This window comes from Bombus terrestris, chromosome 8 (assembly GCF_910591885.1).
Source record: "Bombus terrestris chromosome 8, iyBomTerr1.2, whole genome shotgun sequence".
Classification (NCBI taxonomy): domain Eukaryota; kingdom Metazoa; phylum Arthropoda; class Insecta; order Hymenoptera; family Apidae; genus Bombus; species Bombus terrestris.
This window is the reverse complement of record NC_063276.1, coordinates 4,523,900-4,548,113: the sequence shown is the minus strand read 5'-3', so window position 1 is coordinate 4,548,113 and position 24,214 is coordinate 4,523,900. Positions and strand designations below refer to the sequence as shown.

The window sequence follows — 24,214 nt, the reverse complement described above, 5'->3', positions numbered from 1 at the left end:
GATAACGCTTTGCCTCGAATACCGTGATTCACGCACTTGACACATACTCTGATCTTTCCACTCGGAGCAACGGTTTCCGCGTACTACTACTCTCGTACCTACTTTATTCGCCTTTGAAAATTCAATTTCTTTCTTTTCTTTTTCGTAACGAGGAATTGTCTGAAAAAGAGGTTAGGTTAGATTTGAATAAATTACGGTTTCGCGTACCGCTGCTTACGTAGCTTCTTTATTTGCCTTTGAAAATTCATTCTCTTCCTTTCTTCATCACGAAAAATTGTTTGAAAAGGAGGTTAGGTTATATTTGAATAAATTACGGTTTCGTATACTAGCATTTCCGCAGCTTCTGCATTTGCTTTTTGAAAATTTCATTTCTCTCCCCTTTTCCATAACAAAGACTTGTTTGGAAAGGAGGTTAGGTTAGGTTTGAATATATTACGGTTTACTGTGCTACTATTTTCATAGCTTCTGTGGCTGCCTTTGAACATTTAATTTCTTTCGTCTTTCTGAAGGAAGAATTGTTAAAAAGAGAGTTAGGTTAGTTTAGATTAGCTTTAGGTAAGAATCATTGGTACGTAGGTTAGTTTCGCTAAAATGAAGATGGCAGTAATTCGAGAATTTAAATCCAATTATTAGGTTTTTATTTCTAGATGATAGATAACTGGGGTATTTTTCTAGCGAATCTTTTCTTTTTTAAATTACTCACGGAAATTAAGATTGTAATTAAAATTGTAGGGAGTATTTGACTTTGATGGTATTTTTAACATCTGACAATTTTATTAAAAATGTGTGAAATGCTGAAGTATTGTCACCATGTCAAATATAGATATATGTGTTTCAGTTTTTATAAATGTTTATTTTTAGAATTTGATCATACTTGATGCTGCATTAAATTACTATTTGTGTAATGTGTAATTTGTAGTTTCCTGTAACTACCCTAGAAGGTTTTTCCCCTAGATTCAGGATTATGATTGAAGAAAGTAGAACAGATTATAGAGTTCTCTTCTCTAGATGAAGATGTAGAGGTTTGACGGTGAGGAGTGGCTAGATGGGACAAAACGCGATAAAAACAAGCACACGAGGCAATTCTATGCGCTGTTATGTATAAAAGAGTTGAAAGGATGGGGCAGTATCGCAAAGATTCATCGAGCTCAGACGCGAATTAAATTCTTCGCTGTCAGGTTTGACAATCTTAGATAGAAGTTACCAGATAAACACTCGTTTTACTGTATCAACTTCCGAAGTCTTCAGATCTTCAAAAAAAATGACTAAAAAATCATTGAATCTATCTATACGTGTCACTAAGTGATGAATTACGAATATATAAAAGTATATATTAAAAGAGAATTACTATAAAATAATCTCTTAAATATAATAATTATGAGATTTGGCAATAATATATAGAATTAAATACTAGACAAAAATATTTATGAAATTCCTTTTCTATGTTTCACAGTCAAATGTAATTACACTTTTCCACATTTTTTAAGATACTTTATAATTCAGCGATCAATCGATAAAATTTACAAATTCTATATTGCAAATTTATTTAGATTATTTTTAAAATGTGTGAATAAAAATAAAGGAGCCTGTTAGAAGGGCTATTGAAGAAAGAAACAGAAAAAAGGAAATGAAAAAGATACGAGACGTCGAGAAAGTTGAAACACAGAAAAATAAGTAAACACACAATAGCTCGTTTTGTTCGTCCATCCCTGATACGCTCGTATTAAACTGAATGACTGGCTTTGATCGAAAAGCCATGCGAGCTATGTGCGTTTTCTTCGCAGCGGGACGCGATTATCGCGATCGCCGAGGCGATTTCACTCGGAGCCCTGTTATGAAACGACCTATACGCTAAACGAGTGTATTTAGCCAACACGCTTTCTTTCTTTTCTCTCCCGTCTTATTACTTGGCGTTGTCATTTAATATTCGAGGACAGCTTTTACAAGTACCGATATCCACAGCATTCACTGTTTATTATAAAGAAAATTTAATCACATTGGAAAAATATTAATAGAATTTATCATTGGATATTACTATAAATTAATGTCAATCGTCAATGATGATCGATGATATAATTGAGATTTCTGCGTGAATCTACAATTTCTAGTGGGATATAGTTCGCCTGAAGTAACTTGCTTCTCAAGGACACTCTCCCCACCATCAGCAATTTTGCGAAGTTTGCTGCTCGCTCCCACCATTATCATAATCTCGCCAAGTTCTTCAACTGTTACCAGATACATTGTAAGTATGTATTCATACCAGAGATTTTAGTCGTGACAGAAGTGGTCTTTAAAGTAAACTTATTACACGATAGAGCATGTTCTATTAAATAACAGTTCTCTACGGAAACGTGTCACTGACTTCTCAGATTTTATCCCTGCATCTTTACATATTCCTTGGAAAGCAGTACAGCTTCGAAATTTATAGTTTGAATTGTATTGTATATACCTATTTTACTTTTCCATTTCTTTCGCTTCTTCTACTTTATTTAATATATTGGAAATAAAAAGAAGATAAAAGCTGATGCTTCAGTTTTCAGAAATGATTACTCATTCGTCAAACAGATTCATAAAAAGATTTTTAATTTTCGTTAACACATCAAAAAATCTTTCTGATGTTTCAAATAGGGAACAGATCATTATAAAATTTGTAGGTATAAAGACCACTTCGAAATTTTCATATTAGAAAGCAAAGAAAAGATCAGTAAAAAGAATTCTCAACTATCAAGTACGTTCTAAAAGATGTAACTTGCCTAAACTCTAATCTCCCGATTAAAAGTTAATTAGAGAAGACCAAACAGAATCCAATCATAAAGAAATTTCCTAACGTTCGAAAGTCTAATCTAAAAGTATCTAACAATCGAGACACCAACACACTCCCCCAAAAACTTTCGCCATTCACGAATTCCTGCGGCAGCCTCGATCTGACCGGCGCATTACAACATGCTACTCGCGTAACAGGCGTGCCAACCCACGCAGTTGGGGCAGCCCATAAATCCCAGCGCGTGAATAAACGGGATCGCGCGACCGAACATCGAAAAAAACACTCGCCACGTCGAAAATAACCAGATCCGAAGAGTAAAATGTACCTGGCGCGCTTTACATTAATGCGCATCGTTTCGCGCAGGACTTACTCTCGCGCAAAATGTCTAGTTACATTCTAACATTTGATGCAATTCTACCAAAACATCGATATTTGTGTTATATTTTTAAAGTTGCGCTCAAAGAACATGTTTTTTTTACCGTTAACTCCCTTTTTCTACTATAAAAATAGTCAAACTCTGGCTTATTCATTTTTGTCATTAATTCTGTCATTCATAATAATTGCAATTACCAATCTAAAAATATTCATAATCTCGGTATAAAAAGCCATATGTAATATAAAAGATTTACTCAGACTGTCATAACAGTTTTGAAACACAAAATAGAATTAAACCTTGCTGAGTTTAAATATTTTGTTAGGGTTTTTTTACTCATTAAGGGCCAACATTGCGTTAGTCACAAAATTCCACGCATTTCATTCGTCATTTTTTCCCAATTAATTGACGCTATCGATTTCTGTTCTTTAACATTGAGTCTACGAAAACATTCCATTTGGATTTTACAATTTTGTGAATTTTGGAGAATATTAAATTCAATAACGTCATGAGAAACAATTGCTTGGTCCTTAATAGTTTGATAGCCCTTATAAGAGAAATAAAATTATACTCACTTTGACAATCGGCAACCGTGGGCGATCCTTGCGTGCACGTCCCGGGATTTCCGTTTCCACTTGTTGGCTGAACTGCTCCCAAGCTTCGATAACCCTCGTCAGATACTTCGCTGCAATTGTCTGAATGTTCTCCATCGTGTGGTGACTTTGTGTAATGTGCATTCCCGGTTACATCCTTGCTGAAACTTTCCAAGACTGGCTCTTCTTTAATTGCTGGAGGACTCGGCGTTGGACTGCGACTACTGGAGTCCTCGCGACACTTGTAGTTGTAAATTGTCGGCTCGTATTTCGGTGTGTCGTCTTTTTCTACTGTTCTACGCGCTACGCCACCGTCGACGACGTATCGTTTCGTGAATTCCTCTGTTAGGGGAACTTTCGTACGGATCTCTTGGGGGTCCTTCTTTGCATCCTAGGGACAAATTTAGGGATTTTTTTACCACAGATCTATCAAGTCCAACGATAACTTCATTCACGTTTTCTTAAAAGACCATGTCAAAGGTTACTACTGTCATATAGAATTTTTATATATCAAACGATTCAAATACGTGTCTCAATTTTTATAACTTTCTCCAGAATACATGCATTAGTATCAATGAATATATAATAAAGCAACTATATCCTGTTTAACGATTCTAAGACCCCTAAAACGTACCCCAACAGTTATCAATATCTGCAAATATCCATCAACATCCCCTAAATCTCTACCCCTCCCCATACTATACCCATAAATAATTCCACCCCAAACCTAACTCAAACCTTCCCTCTCTCAGATTCCCAAGATAACCTAACCCAATCCTAAATAACTCTCTCCATCTCTATCTGCGGTGGGTCCAAATGAAATTTTAGAACTGTATCCCTAAATATGTGAAAGAAGTGCCATTCTTGAGACACGTTTCATATGTTTTTGTGTATTATGTGGATTCTATGCATTTTTATATCTTCAAATTTCCCATGAATGCACAAAAATCCGCAGTTTATTCGTCACCCACCTTAGCTTCCTGATGCCTTCCATGATGAGTCGGCGAACGTGAATCTTCGTTCGAACTCCTGCCAGGCGAATCCACGTAAGATCCACCTTTTCCATGTTCCAGCTTCGTCGTGGGGCTGCTAGACCTTAGCTGAGCCTTCGGTGTTGGCGATCTCGATCGTTGCTTGCCAAAGTCTGGCTGATGACTAGGGCTACCCAAGAACTTCCTCTGTGGCGTTGGACTTCTCGATCGGTTGATCTTTCGTTGCTCCTCGCTGTTTGATTGTTGCTGTTGCTTGCCGGCAGGCTGGTGAGGCGTGGGCGATCGTGACCGATTGCTGGAAACGCTCTTGGCCGCGTGCAGCTGCGTCGATTGTTGCTGATTCTGCATCGTGCCTGCGCACGAACCGACGCTCGACGCCGAACTCCGTCGTGTTCTAGGAGGTGATCTGCGGATCAGTAGCCGAATTTTTTTTCGGATGCGTTAGGAGCAGACGACTATGCAAGCTGGCCGTTTCTATACACATCTCTTGTCATCTTTCCAACGAACTTTACAATTTTTGGTATCTTTCAAGTTTCTGCACTACGTACAGAAATTTGGCGCTTTTGCGTTTAACAGTTTTCTCAGGTTTATACTTCTTGTAACGAATTTTGGTATTTTTCACAATTTTCAAGGCCAACACACACTTTGCCTACCCCTCCATTACAAAATGGATGCCGCGTTTTCGGTTCACATAACCTCTAATTTAATATTTCAAGAATCTTTAGAGGTTAGTTGTTAGAGATTAAGAAGATTAATATAATACGTGTAAAATATAATAAGTTAGAGTGGAAATGAAAGGAGTAAGGTCCACTGCGATAAGATAAGGTGATTATATCAGTCACTCAGACATACTGATCAGCTTAATAAATAGAAAAATACGAAACAGAGATAGTACAATTATTTATGCTATCATTTGCGATAAATTTATAAAAATAGAACATTTATTATTTTGAAATTTCAAATCTATCTACATTCATACGTACAAAGAGCGGAATCAGTTTTACTTGCGAGGGATTTGCATAAAAAATGAAATATTTCGAATACTGAAAGGAAATGATATTCAAGAAGAAGAAGAGCTATTGATGAAGATATAAAGCTGAAGGAAGTCCATTAAAAATTGCTGCTCGAGATTCTTAAGTTCTTTAAAATTCCAACGATTAAACATCTCTTATCAAACACATTCAGATAAAATGCAAATGAAAATAAATGTTTTCAAATACAATAAAAGCTCAGTTCATCGTCCAGAAAACAAGCAGACCAGTCCGTGCTCGTTTAAATCCGAGATCGTTGGGTTTCTAAGAGACGCACAACATAATTTTCTCGAGCAGCATCCTTTTATCGAGGAAGCGGCAGAAAATCTCGGCTCTAGAATGAATGACTGCAGACAGACAAATGACACGTTAGAGGCAGAAAATTACTCACCTTTCGTAATGCACCTGCGCGCTGCCAAGGTCGAACGACCCTCCAGCCTTTTGAATCAACTTCGCTGAGATCATCGAGCGATGCGCTGCAATAAAAGATAAATAATAAAATGGTGAAAACACGTAGCCTATGTGTACGAGTATGTATAGTGTCGTGCATCGTGATTCTGATTGCACAATCGGCCACGATACACGTTTTTCGTCCAGTTTTCGCTGCATACTCGTTAAAGGATAATTGAAACGTCGCATCGTTTAGAGTTAATAGGCACCTGCAAGCATGGAGATTTCAATGCCTCGAGACGAAAAGTTGAGGATGGGACGCGTGTGGATGAGAGTTAAGCGTGTTACGAGATGGAATACGTTGGAAAACGAATAGAAATATTATTCGTGTTTTTTCTCAGATTTCTGTTCTTTTTCTTCTTAAGTTTGGATCAAAAATTGAGAGGGGAATATTTGAGTAGCGTGGTTTTCGACGAAGATACAGTGATTGAAAGTAGATAAAAGAAGGATAATTTGAATGAAATAATGAAAATAGAAGAGATAGGTGTGTAATTTACGCGTGTGACACAGCGTAATTCCATAATAGAAGTATAATAATTGGGAATTGAATCGAATTGGAATTTTTAGCAAAACCGTGATTTAATGAAACGAACATATCATTCGATGAAATATCATTTATCATCGAGGTTAAAGCTGCATTAAGCTATGAGTGGGTTTTATAATACAATAAAAATATTATAATTGAAGGATTACAGGATCCGTAAACTGTGCATCGAATGATGCAAGCTTTTTTGTCAAAATTTAAATTTACTAAAGGAGGCGTATCATAATGGAACGAAACATAATTTCCTATCAAAGCGAAGTTAAATTCTACTAAATCATCAATTTTATTACTCAGCAACATGTAATTTACGTATGACGTAATGGAACATCCAAATATAAAGTGACATATATCATAATTGAAGAGAGGTTAAAAGGACCATAATCTGCATCTTGTAACGACAGGAATATTAAACATTTTTTTTTCCTTTTCCTTTTTTTTTTCGATAAAACTACGATTTAAGAAGAGTAGCATATCGTTCAAAGAAACATAATTTGCTAAATCAAATTAAAATCCCGTTAAACCATCAATCTTATTATTTTTTTTCTCTATGTGCAAAGAAAGAAACGCGTTAAATCATCGTGCTTCTTTGACAAACACAAATCATCTGACACTTCGTAAATTTGTAACCAAGAGAAAGAGAGAAAAAGAAAAGATGAAAGAAGGATGGTTCATCTTTCACATACTCGTAACACGTAACAAAATCGAAAGTCTCCGATCATCATCTTTATTTTCAACGACAATGAGCTCATCCTTGTTCAAACTGTCACCGACGTCCCATATTTTTTATCTGTCTCAACGACTAGTACCTACAGGATTTACGGAAAAAATGCAGAAGGAAAAAAGGAGAAAAAGGAAGGAGGAGAGAAAAAAATTCGTGACACGTATTGAAAGTTCACTTACAGGTCTTGCATCGGCACGGGTCGTGCTTGTCCAGATAATGGCTGAGGGTGTCCCAGCCGCCACCCACTCGCACCATAACGTGGCTTCGAAGAATTCGCACGAAGATCAACACCTTCGTGTCTCCGATACGGTATTTCCCTTCGGAAACGCGGATCATGGGGAACTGCGTTGGACACGTGCACCTTTCCACCAAGTCTCGAACCTGAAGCATGAAAATAGGAAAATCTCGGTCAAAAGGATGTCGAAGAAAAATATTTTCAGACGAAGAGTCTCTTGAAAGTTCGCTAAAGTTGAGAGAATTCGTTGAAATATAAAAATGTATACTTCTTTTGATACGTGTTTGATACGTAATGTTTATTATTTAAATTGCCATAAAGAATATTTCTTTAAACGTATTTTATTTTTGTTAGAAAATTATAAATTCTTTGGATGAAATGGATTTCAATTTCCCGTAATTATTCAATTACGCACGAGTATGGTTTTATGGGAAAATCCGAGCTGACGTCAAGACATTCTTATGGAATCTCGAACGATCGTTCTGAAAGACCTCGAAATACTCGGCTAATTAGATTGCGGACGTAATCAGACCGACTGATATTTCACGTTTTCTTACAACACGTACTTCGACGTGCGACAGATTTAGATTCTAATCTAAACTGCGATGTTTAGAGATACAAAAGCCTGGAAAACTTGACTAGATTAAACACATAAATATCTGTCCGCTATTCCCCTACAGCTAGAAGCCACGTGTAGAATGTTCATATCGAATAAAAGAATCTAATTTAATTTTGACATTTGTCCTCAATCCCATAAACTCCTGTCAGTCTAAGAAACACTAGACGCTCTTGATCTCCATATATTTAATAGACTACATACTGCTGTCTTGCAACTAAATGTTGCAAATCAGATTAAAACTCTAATTTGACAATTGCTTTCAATCTCCAACACGAAAAACTTTATCAGCCAAATTACGCTCCAAACACGCTGTATAATGCAGACCTTAAATGCCTGTTTCGTTCGTAATATATTTCGAAAATGCGCTATGTTCTAACCGACGGCTAAAAAAAAAAGGATCAGAATAAGAGAAAAAATACGAATCAGCACACTTTCCTTCCCGACTTATGTTCGTGCATGATACCCATAAAAATTATTCGAATAACATGTTTAGACGAAACGATTCAATAACAGAAACAAAAGTGACATGGACGCCAGTTTCCGCCGGGCAACGCCGAGTTACAGCGCCGCCACTATTTGCCTTTGGCTATATCTACGTTTTTGCTAGTATTCAAAGCAGTGAAGTGAAAGCAGGACTGCGCCCTATCTGTCCGTCCGTCAAACGCTCGCGGCTCCGTAAGATCCCTCCGAAGGATTCGAGTTCTATCGGCTCTTAACCGCTTGTTAATTTCGTTCTCGCCCGCCATGACACGAGCAACACGCACACACTTCCTTCTTTAATCTCTCTAGAATCTTTTTTCCTTTACAGAAGAGAAACGAACCACTATTCGAGGAAATCATGCTCGAGAGAAAATCATGAGAACGTATTATTTCTGTGCTTAGGTATGGTGATCGTATTTCACGCATTTAACACTATTAATGCTAGTACTTTGTATGGGTTCAATCACTTAACCTATCAAAAATTCCCTAGGACAGTTTAGGGGACACTAAACATTGTCAATTGTCATATAGTAACTCACGAGCAATTGCTTCTCAGCTACAAACGAAAATTACAAGCAAACAATTTCTATCGAATCGAAAATTTGACTTGGTTTTGATGCTTGTCTGCGATATTTAACTTGTAAGACGAATTAACTCATCATATGATTTCCCAAACTGTTAGATGTAATTTCTTTATTTACGAATCTCCTATCTTTTAATGCTCCATTTTATTCAAAGGCATTTCTATTTGAGTCAAAATTGACCACCACTACTTAGGGGTTGAGCATGTACCTAAGACTGAAAGTCTCAAATGCAAAAGGAAATGTATGCAGCAAATTTTCGTACTACTGCTAACGTGTAATATACAGATGAGCTGTGTCTCTTCCAATTTCTTACAATCAACAAAAAAGTTACTAAATTTAAACTAAAACACGTAGAATTAAGAAAACTGGTAAAAGTTCATCTACCAAGCTCGTTTCCCATGTTTCAAACTTCGTACACTCGAGTCTAAGAATACAGACAAAGTGAATTACAACGAGACCGCGAAAAAATTGGGAGAAAAGACTCGAACCAATTATCTGGAATCACTTGGGGAGACAAGCGCAGCTCCGTTATCCCAGTCCACGACTTTCTTCTCCCGGCGCATTAAGTCGCCTGCGTTATTGATTACGCTGTGTTATCGCGGCGGCGAATCGGTCGGGATAAATATATATCATTTACGTGCGAACACCCACGGGCGAGCTTTTGACAGCGGAACGGTGAAAATTATTTATCGCCGGATCGGCCGTATCCACATGGTTCAGGATTCTTGAGCGTGGTGGCGCTCGCGCCGCCAATTCAACCTTCCCCCTGCTGTTCTGTCTGCCAATGACATTTTTCCCCGCGAATGATTTACGCCGCGTTGTGTAAATGCTTGTCGCGGCGATTTTCTGATATTCACGGTGAGCAACCCCTCGTGCAAATTTCTGCCGGGATAATCGATTATGGTTAGACTGCGGATTTCTATGCAAACTCATGTTTTGGGGGATATTATTAAAAAAGTAGTCCCGGAAAAAATTATTTTACGGTGGCAGACGAAAGGAAGTTTCTAAAATACGAAATATAAAGAGATATGATAATTTTATAGGATCCATTTAAATATAATAAGAGCAATGAATAGATATATACCACAGAACAGATGTGCCTGTTACAGATACGATGAAATATTTGTACTATAGCATAACTTATATACAATAACATAACCCCAACCTAACCCCAATCGCATTTATTGAGATTGCTACAGGTTAGATTCTAGCGTATTAAGAGAGGAAGATGATAAGTAGAAAGTAGGATAAGTGAAGCGGTTTGAAAAAAAGATATGTTAATGATAAGCTGGTTGAGAGGTTTGAGGGAAAAAGTATAAGAATATAGATATGGAACTAATTGTAAGCCAATGGTAAATATGTGACGGTATATAGGTTAAGTATAAGATAATGTATATAGATTAAGCGAAATAAAGATATATATGTTTAATTGTAATGTTAGATATCAGAAAGGACGGACGTGTTTGGATTAGATGCATAGATAGGTTAGAATCTTTGGATATGTTAGTGCTCTAAGAGCTGGATATGGGAATGAATGACAATTAGATACTATATGTAAGCCAAGACTTTTTACCAAGCTACGAAGCCATAAAATAAATAAATACATATACATAAGTATATATGTACATATGTACATCATATGTATATATCATCGCGTATATATACTCGTATATATCCGTAATGTATCAATTCTAAACTATCATTTTGTAGGGGGCGTGGTCTGGAATGCCATTTTGGTTAACCATTTTGAAACACGCAGTATAAAGTAAGAAGGATACGAACAGCAAATTGTACTTCATTTTTCGTGCAAATCGCTTACACTAAATTTTAACGGCGCTATTGAACTGTCTTATACAGAGTGTTTAAAAGAGATAACTTAAGAATTTATAGTATTAATTAAAATTACAGATACATCTGAAGGGATCATTGTCCAAGCACAGATATCAGAAAAGTGAAGCACGATAATCGAGGAAAAGGAAACGATGGACGATAAATCATCGGCGCAAACAGTCGATTGGAATTCCTGAAGCGTACACGTTGTTCCTGTTGACGTGGTCACTTTGCGTCACGTCGTTTCTCGTTCCAAATATTTCATTTCACGCGGGCCATACAGGATGTGTCCACTCCATAGTAATTACCGGATTATGCTAACCCACGAAAGGACATCATATATGCTTTTAACGTTAACGAACAACGTTTTGATCGAGCTAATAGTGTATTACAAATTGCAAAGTCGATAATAATCGATATTGGAGTTAATTGTTGTTAATTGTGTTTAGAATTGAATGGAATTTTTGGTTAAGAGAATTTTATTTGGATGCGTATGGCGACAGTGGTTTTAATTTTTAATAGCGTCGATCGTGGCGTGGACGTTTCCTACTCTGCTTTTGCGACACACCAATTGTCTACGACTCGGTAACTTTCTAGGCTGTATGTTTTCTGCTTGGTAACATTCGTTTCAATCCGTCGTATGTAAAACAAGAAATCAATTTCTCAGTGTTTGTTAATTAATTTTAATTTATTAATTTATTAAGTATATTACTGTACGTTCTTAAATCACCAGTCACATAAAAATTATACTAACATGACAAATACGCCCACTTGCTTCAACAATTGAAAAACAGAATATGCAAGTTAAATAAAAGCATTCTATAAAATCTTCTAAACTTTGGTACATCTATGGGTTTGATATTTGAAAAATGTCCTTATTCCTAGATGTCTAGTAACATACTCGTAAAAAGAAGTAATGAAATTTATTAATTAAGTTTAAAAAGAAATTGTAGAAATTAAAGATTTTGGCTATGTTCAAGTGTCATTGACATTAAGACTGCGGTGATAGTTTCCACAATTTAGTCGGTACCTACATTGTGTTTCGTGTATCGCTTGGAACACACAGCGTGGCGCATTGCAGGTGAGCGGACAGGATGAATGGTTATGATGCTATAATGCAAGGCCGCCACGGGTTACGTAACAGAACCTAACCCAACGATACGGAACACGGTTCGTTATCGGTGCAATCGTTTGGAAATACGTAAGTATAGAAAGAGAAGCCTCGTGCTTGGCAAGCCTAATCATCCCCGAATTTGTCATACGAACACGCTGAATTGCAAGGCATTTAAGAATTCTGTGGAGCATTCTTGAATTCTACTTTCGCAAATTAATTTAGGTTTCCATTCATAGATAAGGTAGATAAAAATTGAGGAATAGATGGTAAATTTATTTCTGTGGTGGTAACATTCAATTATGGAATCGATAAAATTACCAAGCTATTGTAATCTTTAAATTTAATCAATAATCTACTTTAATTTTTTACTTTTTTTTACTCAGTAAGACTAATCTGACTTTTTGCTAATCATAATAAGATGGAATTGTATATCAGAGATTTCCAGATATATAAAATATTTCTGCATGTATAAAAAAATCTAATGCACGAAATATAAGTATTAAATAATTTAATAACAATTATTCACGAATATAATGAACAGAATAAAATATGGAAATATAGCAGTAGGTATAATGAAATACGAAAAATCATCAAAAACCTAACCTTTCCAAGAATTTCTAAATCCTATTTCTCTATCTGTATCTTGTACTGGGATCAAAAGAGACTTATCAAAGAGAGAGCTCGCTCTAATCATAAGCAGCCACTCGTCAATTTTATCAGAAAAAAACCACCTGTCAGGCAACCTGAAGAAACATAACCTATGTTCGAAATGCTTCAGAAATTAAAGACTACGCGTGAATTTTTTTAGTTCCTTCTCTGGCCACGAGGGGGAAAATCTGACAAGCCTGCGCATTAACTCTCTTGCGAGTTTTGTTCTTTGCTCTAGTCGGTCTTCCTTCAAAGGCGCATTAGTTTCTCAATTTTCACAAAGCTCTAGTTAAGATCATTGACATTGACAGCTTCCATCAGCAACGATCGATAGCTAATGGAAAAAATGCACGAATCCCGAGTTGTTATCGCAACAACTATACACCACGAGATCGCATAAATTGTAATTATTGGCTATACGAGGAATTACCCGGTGCCATTACCGTCAATTTCTGCCTTCCGTTTTCTTGTGAAATCATTTTTTCTTTTTTGTCCACTCGTTGCATCGACTTTCCCTCGAATCGTGACGCAAATGGAAAATTTATCGAATCTGAGAATAATTTCTGGTGACTCTGTCTCGTCCTTTGTTTTAACTCTTTGTTTTAACCCCTCCAACTGCGATTACATGGATCTGATACATTAAAAATATAAATAATTTTGAGCATTTATGTTATTAAATATTATGTATATATAATTCTTTACAAATATTATACTATTTTCACGTAAATTTCTACATATGAAGACAACAGAGCAAAAAGAGAAAACAAGTGTCTTTGAAATATATGAAACGATCATAATCGCGACAATATTTTTTAACGTTTCAGGTACTAACAGTTAAGAGATAAAATTAATAAAATTTCAAATAAATTTTTAATACTCTATAATGTAGTTTAAGTTCCTAACAATTTTAGCTTTATAAACATCATTAGCGTTTCTTATCGCTAATACGAAATATAATGTACATGCATTGTGTCGTAACAGGAAATGAAACGGGGCGAAACAAATCGCGCGATTTATACCGGAAGTGAAATAATTCCGCGAGTAAGGTGAAACGGCTGGCAGAAAAATCGGGGAATTAATTCGCTACTAGTGTGTGCGTAGGTGTTGAACGAGTTAACAAACTCTCCTTCCTTCGTTCTTTCCCTTTCTATTATACTAATATGTTCGGTACAAAATCGATTATTAATTATTACCATTATATTATATTATTTTTTCGTAAGGTCCTAACGATTTGGACGAATCCAAGTCTTCCTATTTCTCAGCAAACTCAACTTTAACCTTTTCGTTCTTTCGACTGTTACCTCCAAGCACCATAAAATACATTTTTCTCTAATTAAGAAGGCTGTAAGTCACAAGGAGACTTCGTACGGCGACCATCATAAATATGGTAAGTGCACGAAAAAGACATTTCACGTAGGAAAAAACGCGAGGTCATGTGACCAGACTGCAGACTTCAAAGGAAGGAAAGTTCCTTTTAAATTCCGGTGGGATTAGTTTTCCACGGCCGTTGTTATGTTAATGGACACGTCGACACGCGGAAGTACCATCGCGACAAGGATACGAAAGGTTGTCGAACAAACGAGCCTGCCATATTGGTCTCTATTCACCGATAATCATCGTAACACGTTTACACGTGTAAAATCGTGGAAAATCTAGAGATCGTTAAACAAGAAAGACTTCAATTCTATTCCATTAAAGATTCGTCGCGGTTTCGTTACCTTTGCAAATATACCATGATGAATCGATCGCTCAAGGCCATCTAGAGTTGATCATTCTTGTTTCATTATTTTATGATTTTGAACTATCCGCTTTCTCGTGGAACACGACAGACGATAACTTTCATTAAAATTCTTTCGACGATACTTACGAAATCGAAGATACTTCGTGGAATTCTGTAGGTCACTATCGTACCAACCGAGTACAGCAGTGAAACGCCTCCCGCTTTAAATTTATTTCATCTTACGAACACGCTAATCCTCAACTGACGTGAAATATAAATAAAGTACATAAAGTATAAATATAAATAACCAAACTCACATAGCGTATAAAGGATATATTAATTCAAATAAAACCTCCCCAAATTTCCTATGTTTCTCCTAAAATTGTCCACATTTCTCTCGAACGAGAATCTTCCAGCCAAAAAATGGCTACTTTAAACTCGTACAAAATAAACATCGACATATAAAGATTCTCGACTTTCAGTCTGTCAGACGCGTGTCCAAACACACACGAAACGCACACCCGAAAGGAGAGCGTAATGAAAAGAAAGGACGATATTCAACGTCAATTCTGACAAAGAGAGCATACTTGACAGACGGACAAATGAATCTCTATCGTTACGTCACATCGACGCGCTCCAGAAAAAAAAAACTGTCCCCAACACTTATTAACACGGTGTATACACGGCGGAGAAAGTGACGGAACCTCCACGGTCGACATCTCGATCGCTATCTCGCCGCTATCGCCGGCAGCCGATCTTCCCATGATGATCGGGGGAAGCTCTCGTGGGAAGAGAGAAAGAGAGAGAGAGAAAGAGAAGGAACCGCGAGCGATGCTTAGTTCCGTGATTGCGATTCTTGATCATGAAAATGAGCGGCCGCTTCTTTTCCGGGGAGAGAATGAAAGTCCCGAAGGAATAGTCCGAACGACATCGATCATGTCGTTGCGAGTTTGTACTTACGTTTCGTTATAGCTCGCGTGAGATCGAGCGGCGTTCAAGGTCGATAGCGAGCACGGTCCCCCCACTACATAGCGCGGTTTCACTAATGGCTTTGGGCTTGCGTTGAGACGAAGGATAAAGAAGTACATGTGTATTATCGGTGATGTGGATGTTTCACTGGTGATTTATTAATCTTGAAATTTGTATTTTAGTAAGCTTGGAAAGTTGAGGATCTGGGAAGAAGCTCCGTGTATTTAGGAGCTTAGAAATTTAGAAGCCTGACAGTTTTGAAGTGTAGAAATTGAAGAATTTAGGAAGCTGGATATTTGGGAATATGGAAATTTAGGAATTTGGAATCTCTGTGCGTTTCGGGATTTAGATATTTTTAAGAAACATAGAAATTTAAATATTCAAGAATCTAGAAATTTAGAAATTTCTAAGATTTGCGTTAGATTCTACAAAATTTTTCCCACCATTGTAGAAAATCTTGTCCCAGATATTAAGCGTTATACGTTCAATTGAAAATAATCCCAGCTTTGCAGGCATCTTTGTTCGACGTTTTCTCTAAAAGTTACTTAACGTCCTACTTCGCTAAAACATCGACCTATTTTTCAGGGATGGCACATTAAAAGACGAGACCAGAGGCCGGTAAAAAATCTTTGTTCCAGTTGAACGACGTGCACAAAGGAACTTTTGTCCTCCTACATACACCGTTGGGATAAACTTTTAGATAAGAAAAGTACAATCTGGCCGCAGTTGCACCGAGAAAAGTATACTGCACGGATATCTGGCTTTTTCAGCTGGCCGTTTAGATCATTCTCGCCTTATCTTCTGCTTCTGATAAATATTCTCGACGTGCGACCATTTGTTCCATCAGCTGTTTACGTGTTTCATATGTCTCTGAACAAGTGACTGGACCTCTAGAATTATCTTTGAAATTAACGATGCGCTGAATTACGTACATATTTAAAAATTTGTATTTTGTTAAACCGAGTATTGAATTGAAATTTAGCTAAAATTTAATTTATCTGTCTACATACCAAATTTAAATTTGTTAAAAACTTACATGAATTTTAATATCTTTATTTAGAGTTTGGATTTTAGTACAGTGTGTTTCGTACAAGCGTATCGTTTGAAGAATCTTTTTCAATTTCAATGGGTAAGGAAAATTTGTAAATTTTCGTTCCATGTATCGTTGAGAGAACGAAAAGAACTCCTACCAGGGGAACAAATAAAAAGTAGCCTTTACAACGTCAAAAGCACATAATTTCTACTTATCATAAAAAGAAAAAAAGAAATAGACTTCCTATTTGTCTTCTTTAGAGATAGAGCTGACAAGTAAATTAGAAAGACAACGAAAGCAGATTATCATAACGCGTAACAAGCAACACGTTTCTTTCTAAAACACCCAACATTCAGATTCCCAATTAAGTACAAAAGACACAATACCCCTAAATAAAAAAGCACCCTAAACTCTCTAGAAGAACTCGTCAGAAATCATCGAACCGTTTAACATCCCTCAGCCGTATCCCGTCAGCAGCCACCAACCACGAACCTCGCTATTAAATAAAAATCAATTAGTTGTCTCTACCCATCCCAGGAAGATATCCTTTAATTAAGAAGCGACGATAACTGGAAGAGTAAAAAATGGCGGTTCGTTGCTCGTCTGCTGGCTCGTTCAACCCCTTCCTTCCGTTGATCCAGGCGAAGAAAGGCCCCGAAGGGAAGGTGGAACGCGAGCATGTTGAAAAAAGAACGGCGCTGCTTACTAATTAGGGCCGCGGCGCATTGATAAATCGGCCCGATTATTAAAAGTCGTACGAACGCGAAGGCGTGGCCCGCCCACACGACCCTTTTCTTTCTCGCCTCCTTCTTTTTGTTATCCATGGCCGGGTTGCGGTTTTTGCGGCTGGTAAAAATCGCGCGAGCGGAACGAACCGACGATCCTATTCGATTCTTCTTCTTCTTCTTCTTCTTTGTATGCTTGCTTTCTCTGTGAGGCGGTAAAAATTGAAAGTATACGCGTGGAGATGGCTGCTTTGTCGATATCTCCAGGCGATATGTTGCGACTGTACGACGAGGATTTCGAATTGGGGTGGTTCGTTCGATTCTTCAGGAGGATATAGAAAGCGCGATATCTCTCAAAGCTTGGAGGATATAGTAATATCTATTTATTTGAGTTTTTCCAACCTTTTCCTACACCTGTGTCGTTTTTTCCCATTGTATTTTCAATTTCGCTACACTTCTTTTTTATTATTTCCTTGTGATCCACGTCTTCCGCCTTTCGATAGCTTCCAATTACGTGTCCGTATTTACGATATCTTGGCTTGTCTCATCTTATGCGCTATTCTCACCACAAAACCTGTTTCCCTACCCTCATAATCTTGCTAAGTTAGAATTAGAATGAAAAGTGGGACTTCACACAGACCATAGGCAACTCAACTCGAACTTATATTTATTAAACGTAAAAATATACGGGTCGTAATTATATGGTATATCTGTACTTTTTGCCACATCATATTCTAATTCTAATTCTACTCTCTTCTATTTTAATTATCAGGTCGTCCGATAAGTTTCTTTCGTTTTATAAGGAAATAATGGATGCACAACGTTTCCCGTTTTATATTATTTTACCGAATTACGTATGGTCCATTTCGTTCTATCAAAATAAAGATCACAACGTTCGACAGATTAGGTTTAATTTTGTATAGAGATGCATCGTTGTAAAAGACGTGTCTGGAGAAGAAAGACACTTTTCGGACAACCTAATATATTTAGTATTCTAATATAACGTTGCATTCTGTATATCATTGTACATGTATTTTCTACTCTTATGGCTTAAATATTATCACAAAATATTATGACTTATAATATTTAATATTAAATAATAATAAATTACAATATATATTACAATGTTATAATTGTAACATCATCGACTTTTACGCCCTTTCCCGCCAATGCTCCAACCAACCTCTAATAATATTTATTATTATGTATATATTTGCCATAATTTAGAAGCTTCCGAGGGTTTAATGATATTCCAATCTTCAGAATGGTTGGGAAAAAGTTTCCATGACGAAGGAAATTTCCTGCGATTATCCTGACATTCTAAATCAAATTCTAAATCAGCAAAAGGTTTGATATCCTTTAAAAACAAAAATGTATTATAAATCATAAAATATTGAAAAATATAAGAGTTTGATATTTCGCCATCTACGATCTTGTTTATTCGAAACGAAAACAAGAACAACGAATGAGATTGACTACACCAGACATCGAATAGAATTCGCCAGAGCAGACGACGATTTTATTAAACGACTGTTTATGGTGTTGTTGGAATGAAAAGCGAATAATGATTAACATTGACTAGACCAGACATGGAATAAAATTTGCAAGGGCAGATAACCATTTCATTAATCGAAGAGAAGAAATATAATGAAACGTCTGTTGTGTCACGTGCACGTCCGAGCTCTTCAACAGAATCTCGACTTCTTTTTCCGTGAAACACCATGTCAACGCAGTGGAATTGCGTGAAAAACATCGCCAAGTACTTGTCCGTGCATTCCTCTCGATGATTGCCGATCGATCGATCCCGTACAATGGGGCACGTTCGTGCAACCTCGCCTACCACGCTATGTGTTACGATGGAGAGTAGCAAGAGTTAATTAATACGGTTTCTAGACGACATTTCTACCAAAGCAACCATTCACGAAACATTCAACTCTATCGCAACTTTATTCAAAGATATTATTGTAAAAAATTAATCTGTTAATGTCATGTTTGACGTGGCTTGGTAATTTTCCTTCATTTTAAGCGTTTAATAGATTTTTCATTGAAACAACATTTATGGTATATTTATAGTATGGTTTTTTTTTTAAATGAACACGCGTCGAAACAACGAAACAAATTAATCCGTGATAAAATATTTGAAAATATTAGTCCGTGCGTGCTAAAGTATAGCTTGGTAATTTTTGATTAATTTAAATGTTCAGCAATATTAATATTTAATAATAATGATAATAAAATTAATTAAATTATCACAATGCTTCATAAAATTAACGTATCTTGTATTCAATGTATCTGTCTTTGTAACAATATTTCTCTAAGATACTTGCAATAGCGTTTGTTTAATAAATTTCTAAGAAACTTAATATTGATTTTAAAAGTCCTTCTGTTGGAAAAAGAATATAGTGATTTATGCGATACCACGGAAAAAAAGTTCACGGAATAATAAAGTAGATATGACTGCGAGTATTATAGTTTCGAAATTGGTATTCTCAGAAAGGAGTAATTCGTGTATACATTATTTTCCAAAGATTACGGTCTTTGCGCATCTTCCATTTAAAATTATCTCTTCCACTTGTTTCCTCAGAAATACCGTTCGGAATATTCTGTGCAACGAAATCTCTGCGCTTTCCATCGAACTATTTGCCTGTTTCGCAAATATTCGATGTCTAAAAATAAACAATCGTAATCAGTGGTACATATTTTGATCTCTGATAAGTTAACATAAGTCTACACTTTCGTGCTTAAATCTGATGAAATAAGAGTCGTAAATTTACGCAAACGTACTTTTTTATTTTTTTTTCTTGATCCTTTCTCGACTACATAGATGCACATATAACTATACAACTGGTTTTATAATTTCACGAACGACATTTATTTTTCTATTCTTTTTTAATAAAAGAAAAAAGAAAGAAAAATACAACAGTAGAACTACAAAAGAAAAAGACACATTAAAAAGAAATCGCACTATGTAATCTTTTCAGGGTTTTCCTCGACCGGCATGGTCAATGGATAATAATTACAGCCACGATAGCCGATGCAAATCACAGGAAAATATCCAGTACACATACCGGTTTTATAATCGATTGATTTTAAAGGCGAGCCGCTGCTCATGGATACCTGTATAATTACTAATTAGTCGATAATTGTAAACGCTGGACAGGCAAAAAACACGCGCAGTTAACAAATGACCACTAGGTGGAATTGTAGACGATGGTAACATGAAAATTTTATCGGTTCCATTAGTATAATGTCCATAAAAGTATACCAAAAATATTTTCTTAGTCGATAAGATACTTTGATACATTTTTAGTTATCAATTACGAATCAGTGACTCGATGATTGGCTTCTCACGTAAATTACGTATTTTTATTTTACTTATTAATTCTTATGCTCTTTTGATTCAAATGAGACGACAAAAATTAGGAGATTTTGTTGAAGTAGATGCGAAGCAGACGTGAAATTTGTGAAGATTTTTCGGCGATCGAAAATCCTATAAGAAGGAAAATTTGGAAGTTTGTCTGGCAAACTCGTGAAGATCTTTCGTTCTTCTTTCCACCTTTGAATTCTTTATTTATTATTGGAGTTACTGTAATTTTACGACCACTCTGGCTTACATGTTGTCGAAGGTTTCTAGAAAACTGTAAGACACAAACTGTGAGATGTGCGTGTTTCAACCAAGTTTCTTTCTACAAGATTCCTCGAATTCTGCACCCACGCGTATGGTACATTGAGGAATCGTAAACAAAGTTTCGACGGTAAATTTCTTATACAAAATTCCGGGCTCAGACTTCTTTAAGAATGTAAGACCGTGCGTTCTCAAACCTAAAGTGGAAGTTTCTTAGCTGGAAAGTACGCAACCTTCTTGTAATTTTCAGTACCCGAGTCCTCCAATATATTTAACGTGCTCCTTTCTAGAAGTCTGAGATTCTCTAGAAATTTATTTTTAATGATCACCATTTTTATGTATAGGTGAAATAATCTGTACAACTGTTTAACGTCCCAAAAGTTACGGTAAGAAGGTTTCAATATACGTTTCAACTCGCATTTGACAGATTGTTAATGTTATAATCAATAACAGTTTTACAAACTTACTCCCGCTTTGATTCCAACAAATACCGCAGATGAGAAACGTGAAAAAATCCCAGTCACAGGCAGACAGAAGAGACAGCAACAGAAAATTGATCGACCAAATATTCTTCTTTTTAATTAATTTGGTATTAGAAAAATCTACCACAGTGCCAGCAAATGTCGCTCATAAATAGTAAATAAGAAATTACGAAACGTTGATAACCGAAGTCCATACAAGAGCACGTTCTAAGAAACATTCACCTTTTCCAAGTATTTCTTCGCTTGGATTCCAACAGACCACAAAAGACGATGATAAGGAAAAATATGAAAGAAATTTCAGTCTAACAAAGATAAGAAAAAAAATGTGAAAAGAAATCGGTCGCTGGAATATTCTTATTTTTAATTAGTTTTATATTAGAACAATCTGATATAAAAAAAAAAAAGGAAGAAGAAGAAAGACCCATCCTTTCCAATGGTACGAATCTAAAAAAATATCACAGAAGTCACCTACAATTGTTAAATAGAAGGCACGTTTCCAACGTGCTTTTATTATTCCTCCTTCTTCCTTGCCAAGCGTATCTCCTCGCTCGAGTTCCAAAGGAACGGAAAAGACGACAATAGGAAGAAATATGGAAGAAATTTTGGTGTAAAGAGTAAGAAAATAAGGTGAAAGCAAGTCGGTCGGTGGAATATTCTTACTTTCGTGGTTTCCGATTTGCAGTTGGTATCGGATGGCGTGGAGGACAGGTGAATTCCCGCAAATACGACGCCCCGCGGCGCAGGTTTTATGGCGGAGGGCAGCGTCGCGGCGCCGGCGTCTCTGCAATCAATACGTCGCGGCGCAACGTTCCGCGTGCTCCAACCTCAGCTGTTCGCTCTCTTCGCGTACGCCCTAACTCCTAGATCGTCTTATTTCCGTTTCCTCCACTCTGAGATGTCCAATTTGCCCGATTCTCGAATTTATCGAGACATCCAGACGCTAGAGACATGCGTCCAGACAGTAGCAACGTTGGAATTTGATCGTAAACGAGATACAGTGGAATTTGCTAACGCGTTTGTTAAGAAGAATTTTTATGCAATTTCGCATTTTCTTTAATATAGCTGGGCAGAGTTTGTGTTCTTATTTTTCCTCTTATTTAACACACATCTTTCCAATGTATCGTTCTAAACATAAGGCTAAGTATAAACGAACAATTAAATAATTTAGTGTATAAAACAATAAATAATTTTGTATATGAGAACAGTGCAAAGAGAGGAAGATAAAGAAATAAATAATTTAAAGAACTACAGTGTTCTTGAATACTGCAATAGCGACAATATAGTAACCTACTGAAGAGAAAATTTAATTTTGCTCAACCAGCTATTGGGTTGGCAACTAAGTGATTGCGAATTTTGTTATTACCACCTAATGATAAAATGCGCAATCACTTAGTTGCCAACTCAATACATATTCAGTTGCTATTTAAAATCACATATTTATCATGTTACTTGATATTTTTAGCGCAAATGCCAGGCAGGAAACGGGGACCATTACTTTTCAACGCTACTGTATAACATCCAATGTACTCGCATATTCTGTTTAACATTCAACAGTGGCTAGCAATGATAATTCTTAAAAAATTTGACTAAAAATAAATTACCATCTCATCAGCGCGCTTTTTAGAAATCGAAACATTGTATGTTAAATCGCGTATGAGATTGGAAAGCCAATGAGAAAGGTGAATTTCAATGATGCGAACCTAAAGTGCCATTTGTCACGCCCTTTATTGAGAACTGTCATTCGCTTGATAAAGAAGATATTTCACATCACCTTTTTATCGTGGCCGAATCGTGATTCGAATTGAATCGCCTGTGTAAGCTCCCGAGTCTTAAAAATATCTGTCGGAACAATCGAATAAACATTTCTCGAGACGTCGCCTCGAATGATGATAGAGCTTGTTCGGTTGAAGACGAAACCCGCGAACACAGGTTGCACGCTGTACATTCTCAATTTAGTCGATTCGATTCCCTTTGATTTGACAAGATCCACGTTGTTTTAATAGTATCTTTCGAATTTATTTATTTATTCGTTCAACTTCCATTTACGTTAAATTTAATGGAGTTTCATTAAAATTATTCGTAGATTAATGTCAATGAAGCTCAATTTTACCCATTTAATTTGTCGAGATGTTGGAAACGAAAAGTGAAACTAAGAATGAAGAAATTGGTTGATGTAACGAATACGATAGAAGAAGAATATATGGTTAAAAGAGTATGATGAAACATAGTGGAGTAAAAGTGAGAAATGAATACAAAGTAGGGCGAGAGATAAAACGTGATATCTGAAAAGAAAATGTAAATTCTATTTCCATTAAATTTTTCTCGTTCATAACCCACAGAACATTCATCAATATTCATAAGTTTCTTTAGAATCAAAAGAGAGAAATAGCACAGCATATGAATGGAGGTAAAGTGAGACAGAAAATAAAATACGAGCGTATAGTGGTACGATGACTGGTGATCAGCTATTCTGATAAAATTAGTTCTATACGAATTTTCGAGAAAATTTTTCTAAAAGTACACAAAAAGAGGAAAAAATAAACGAAGCACACGAAAGCAACCCCATCGTCAAAAACACCATTCCAATCAACGTAACATCGTTTCACACTCGGCTAGAGCAAAGCGAATCATTCGTTTCACAGACGAAGTTTCGATAAATTTCGAACTGGATGCAGTTTTCCA

At 36.3% G+C, this 24,214-nt stretch overlaps 1 protein-coding gene and 1 long non-coding RNA gene across 3 annotated transcripts in view; one reads left to right on the top strand and one right to left on the bottom strand.

Moving 5' to 3' along the window:
- The window catches only part of LOC100643453 (GAS2-like protein pickled eggs), an 88,193-nt gene that overhangs the window by 8,041 nt on the left and 55,938 nt on the right, over positions 1–24,214 (bottom strand). Inside the window, exons 4-7 of one of the 2 annotated variants that reach the window (XM_012311123.3) lie at positions 7,648–7,849; positions 6,145–6,229; positions 4,702–5,128; positions 3,713–4,121 (exon numbers count right to left, since the gene is read on the bottom strand). In XM_012311123.3, coding sequence (XP_012166513.1) covers positions 3,713–4,121; positions 4,702–5,128; positions 6,145–6,229; positions 7,648–7,849 — 1,123 coding nt within the window. The remainder of the gene's footprint in view (positions 1–3,712; positions 4,122–4,701; positions 5,129–6,144; positions 6,230–7,647; positions 7,850–24,214) is intronic. The other variant, XM_012311124.3, reaches the window with a different exon arrangement.
- LOC125385546 lies at positions 9,541–12,047 on the top strand. The gene is made up of 4 exons (XR_007224955.1): positions 9,541–10,738; positions 10,828–11,027; positions 11,097–11,151; positions 11,295–12,047. It is a non-coding gene; the product is annotated as an uncharacterized LOC125385546 (long non-coding RNA).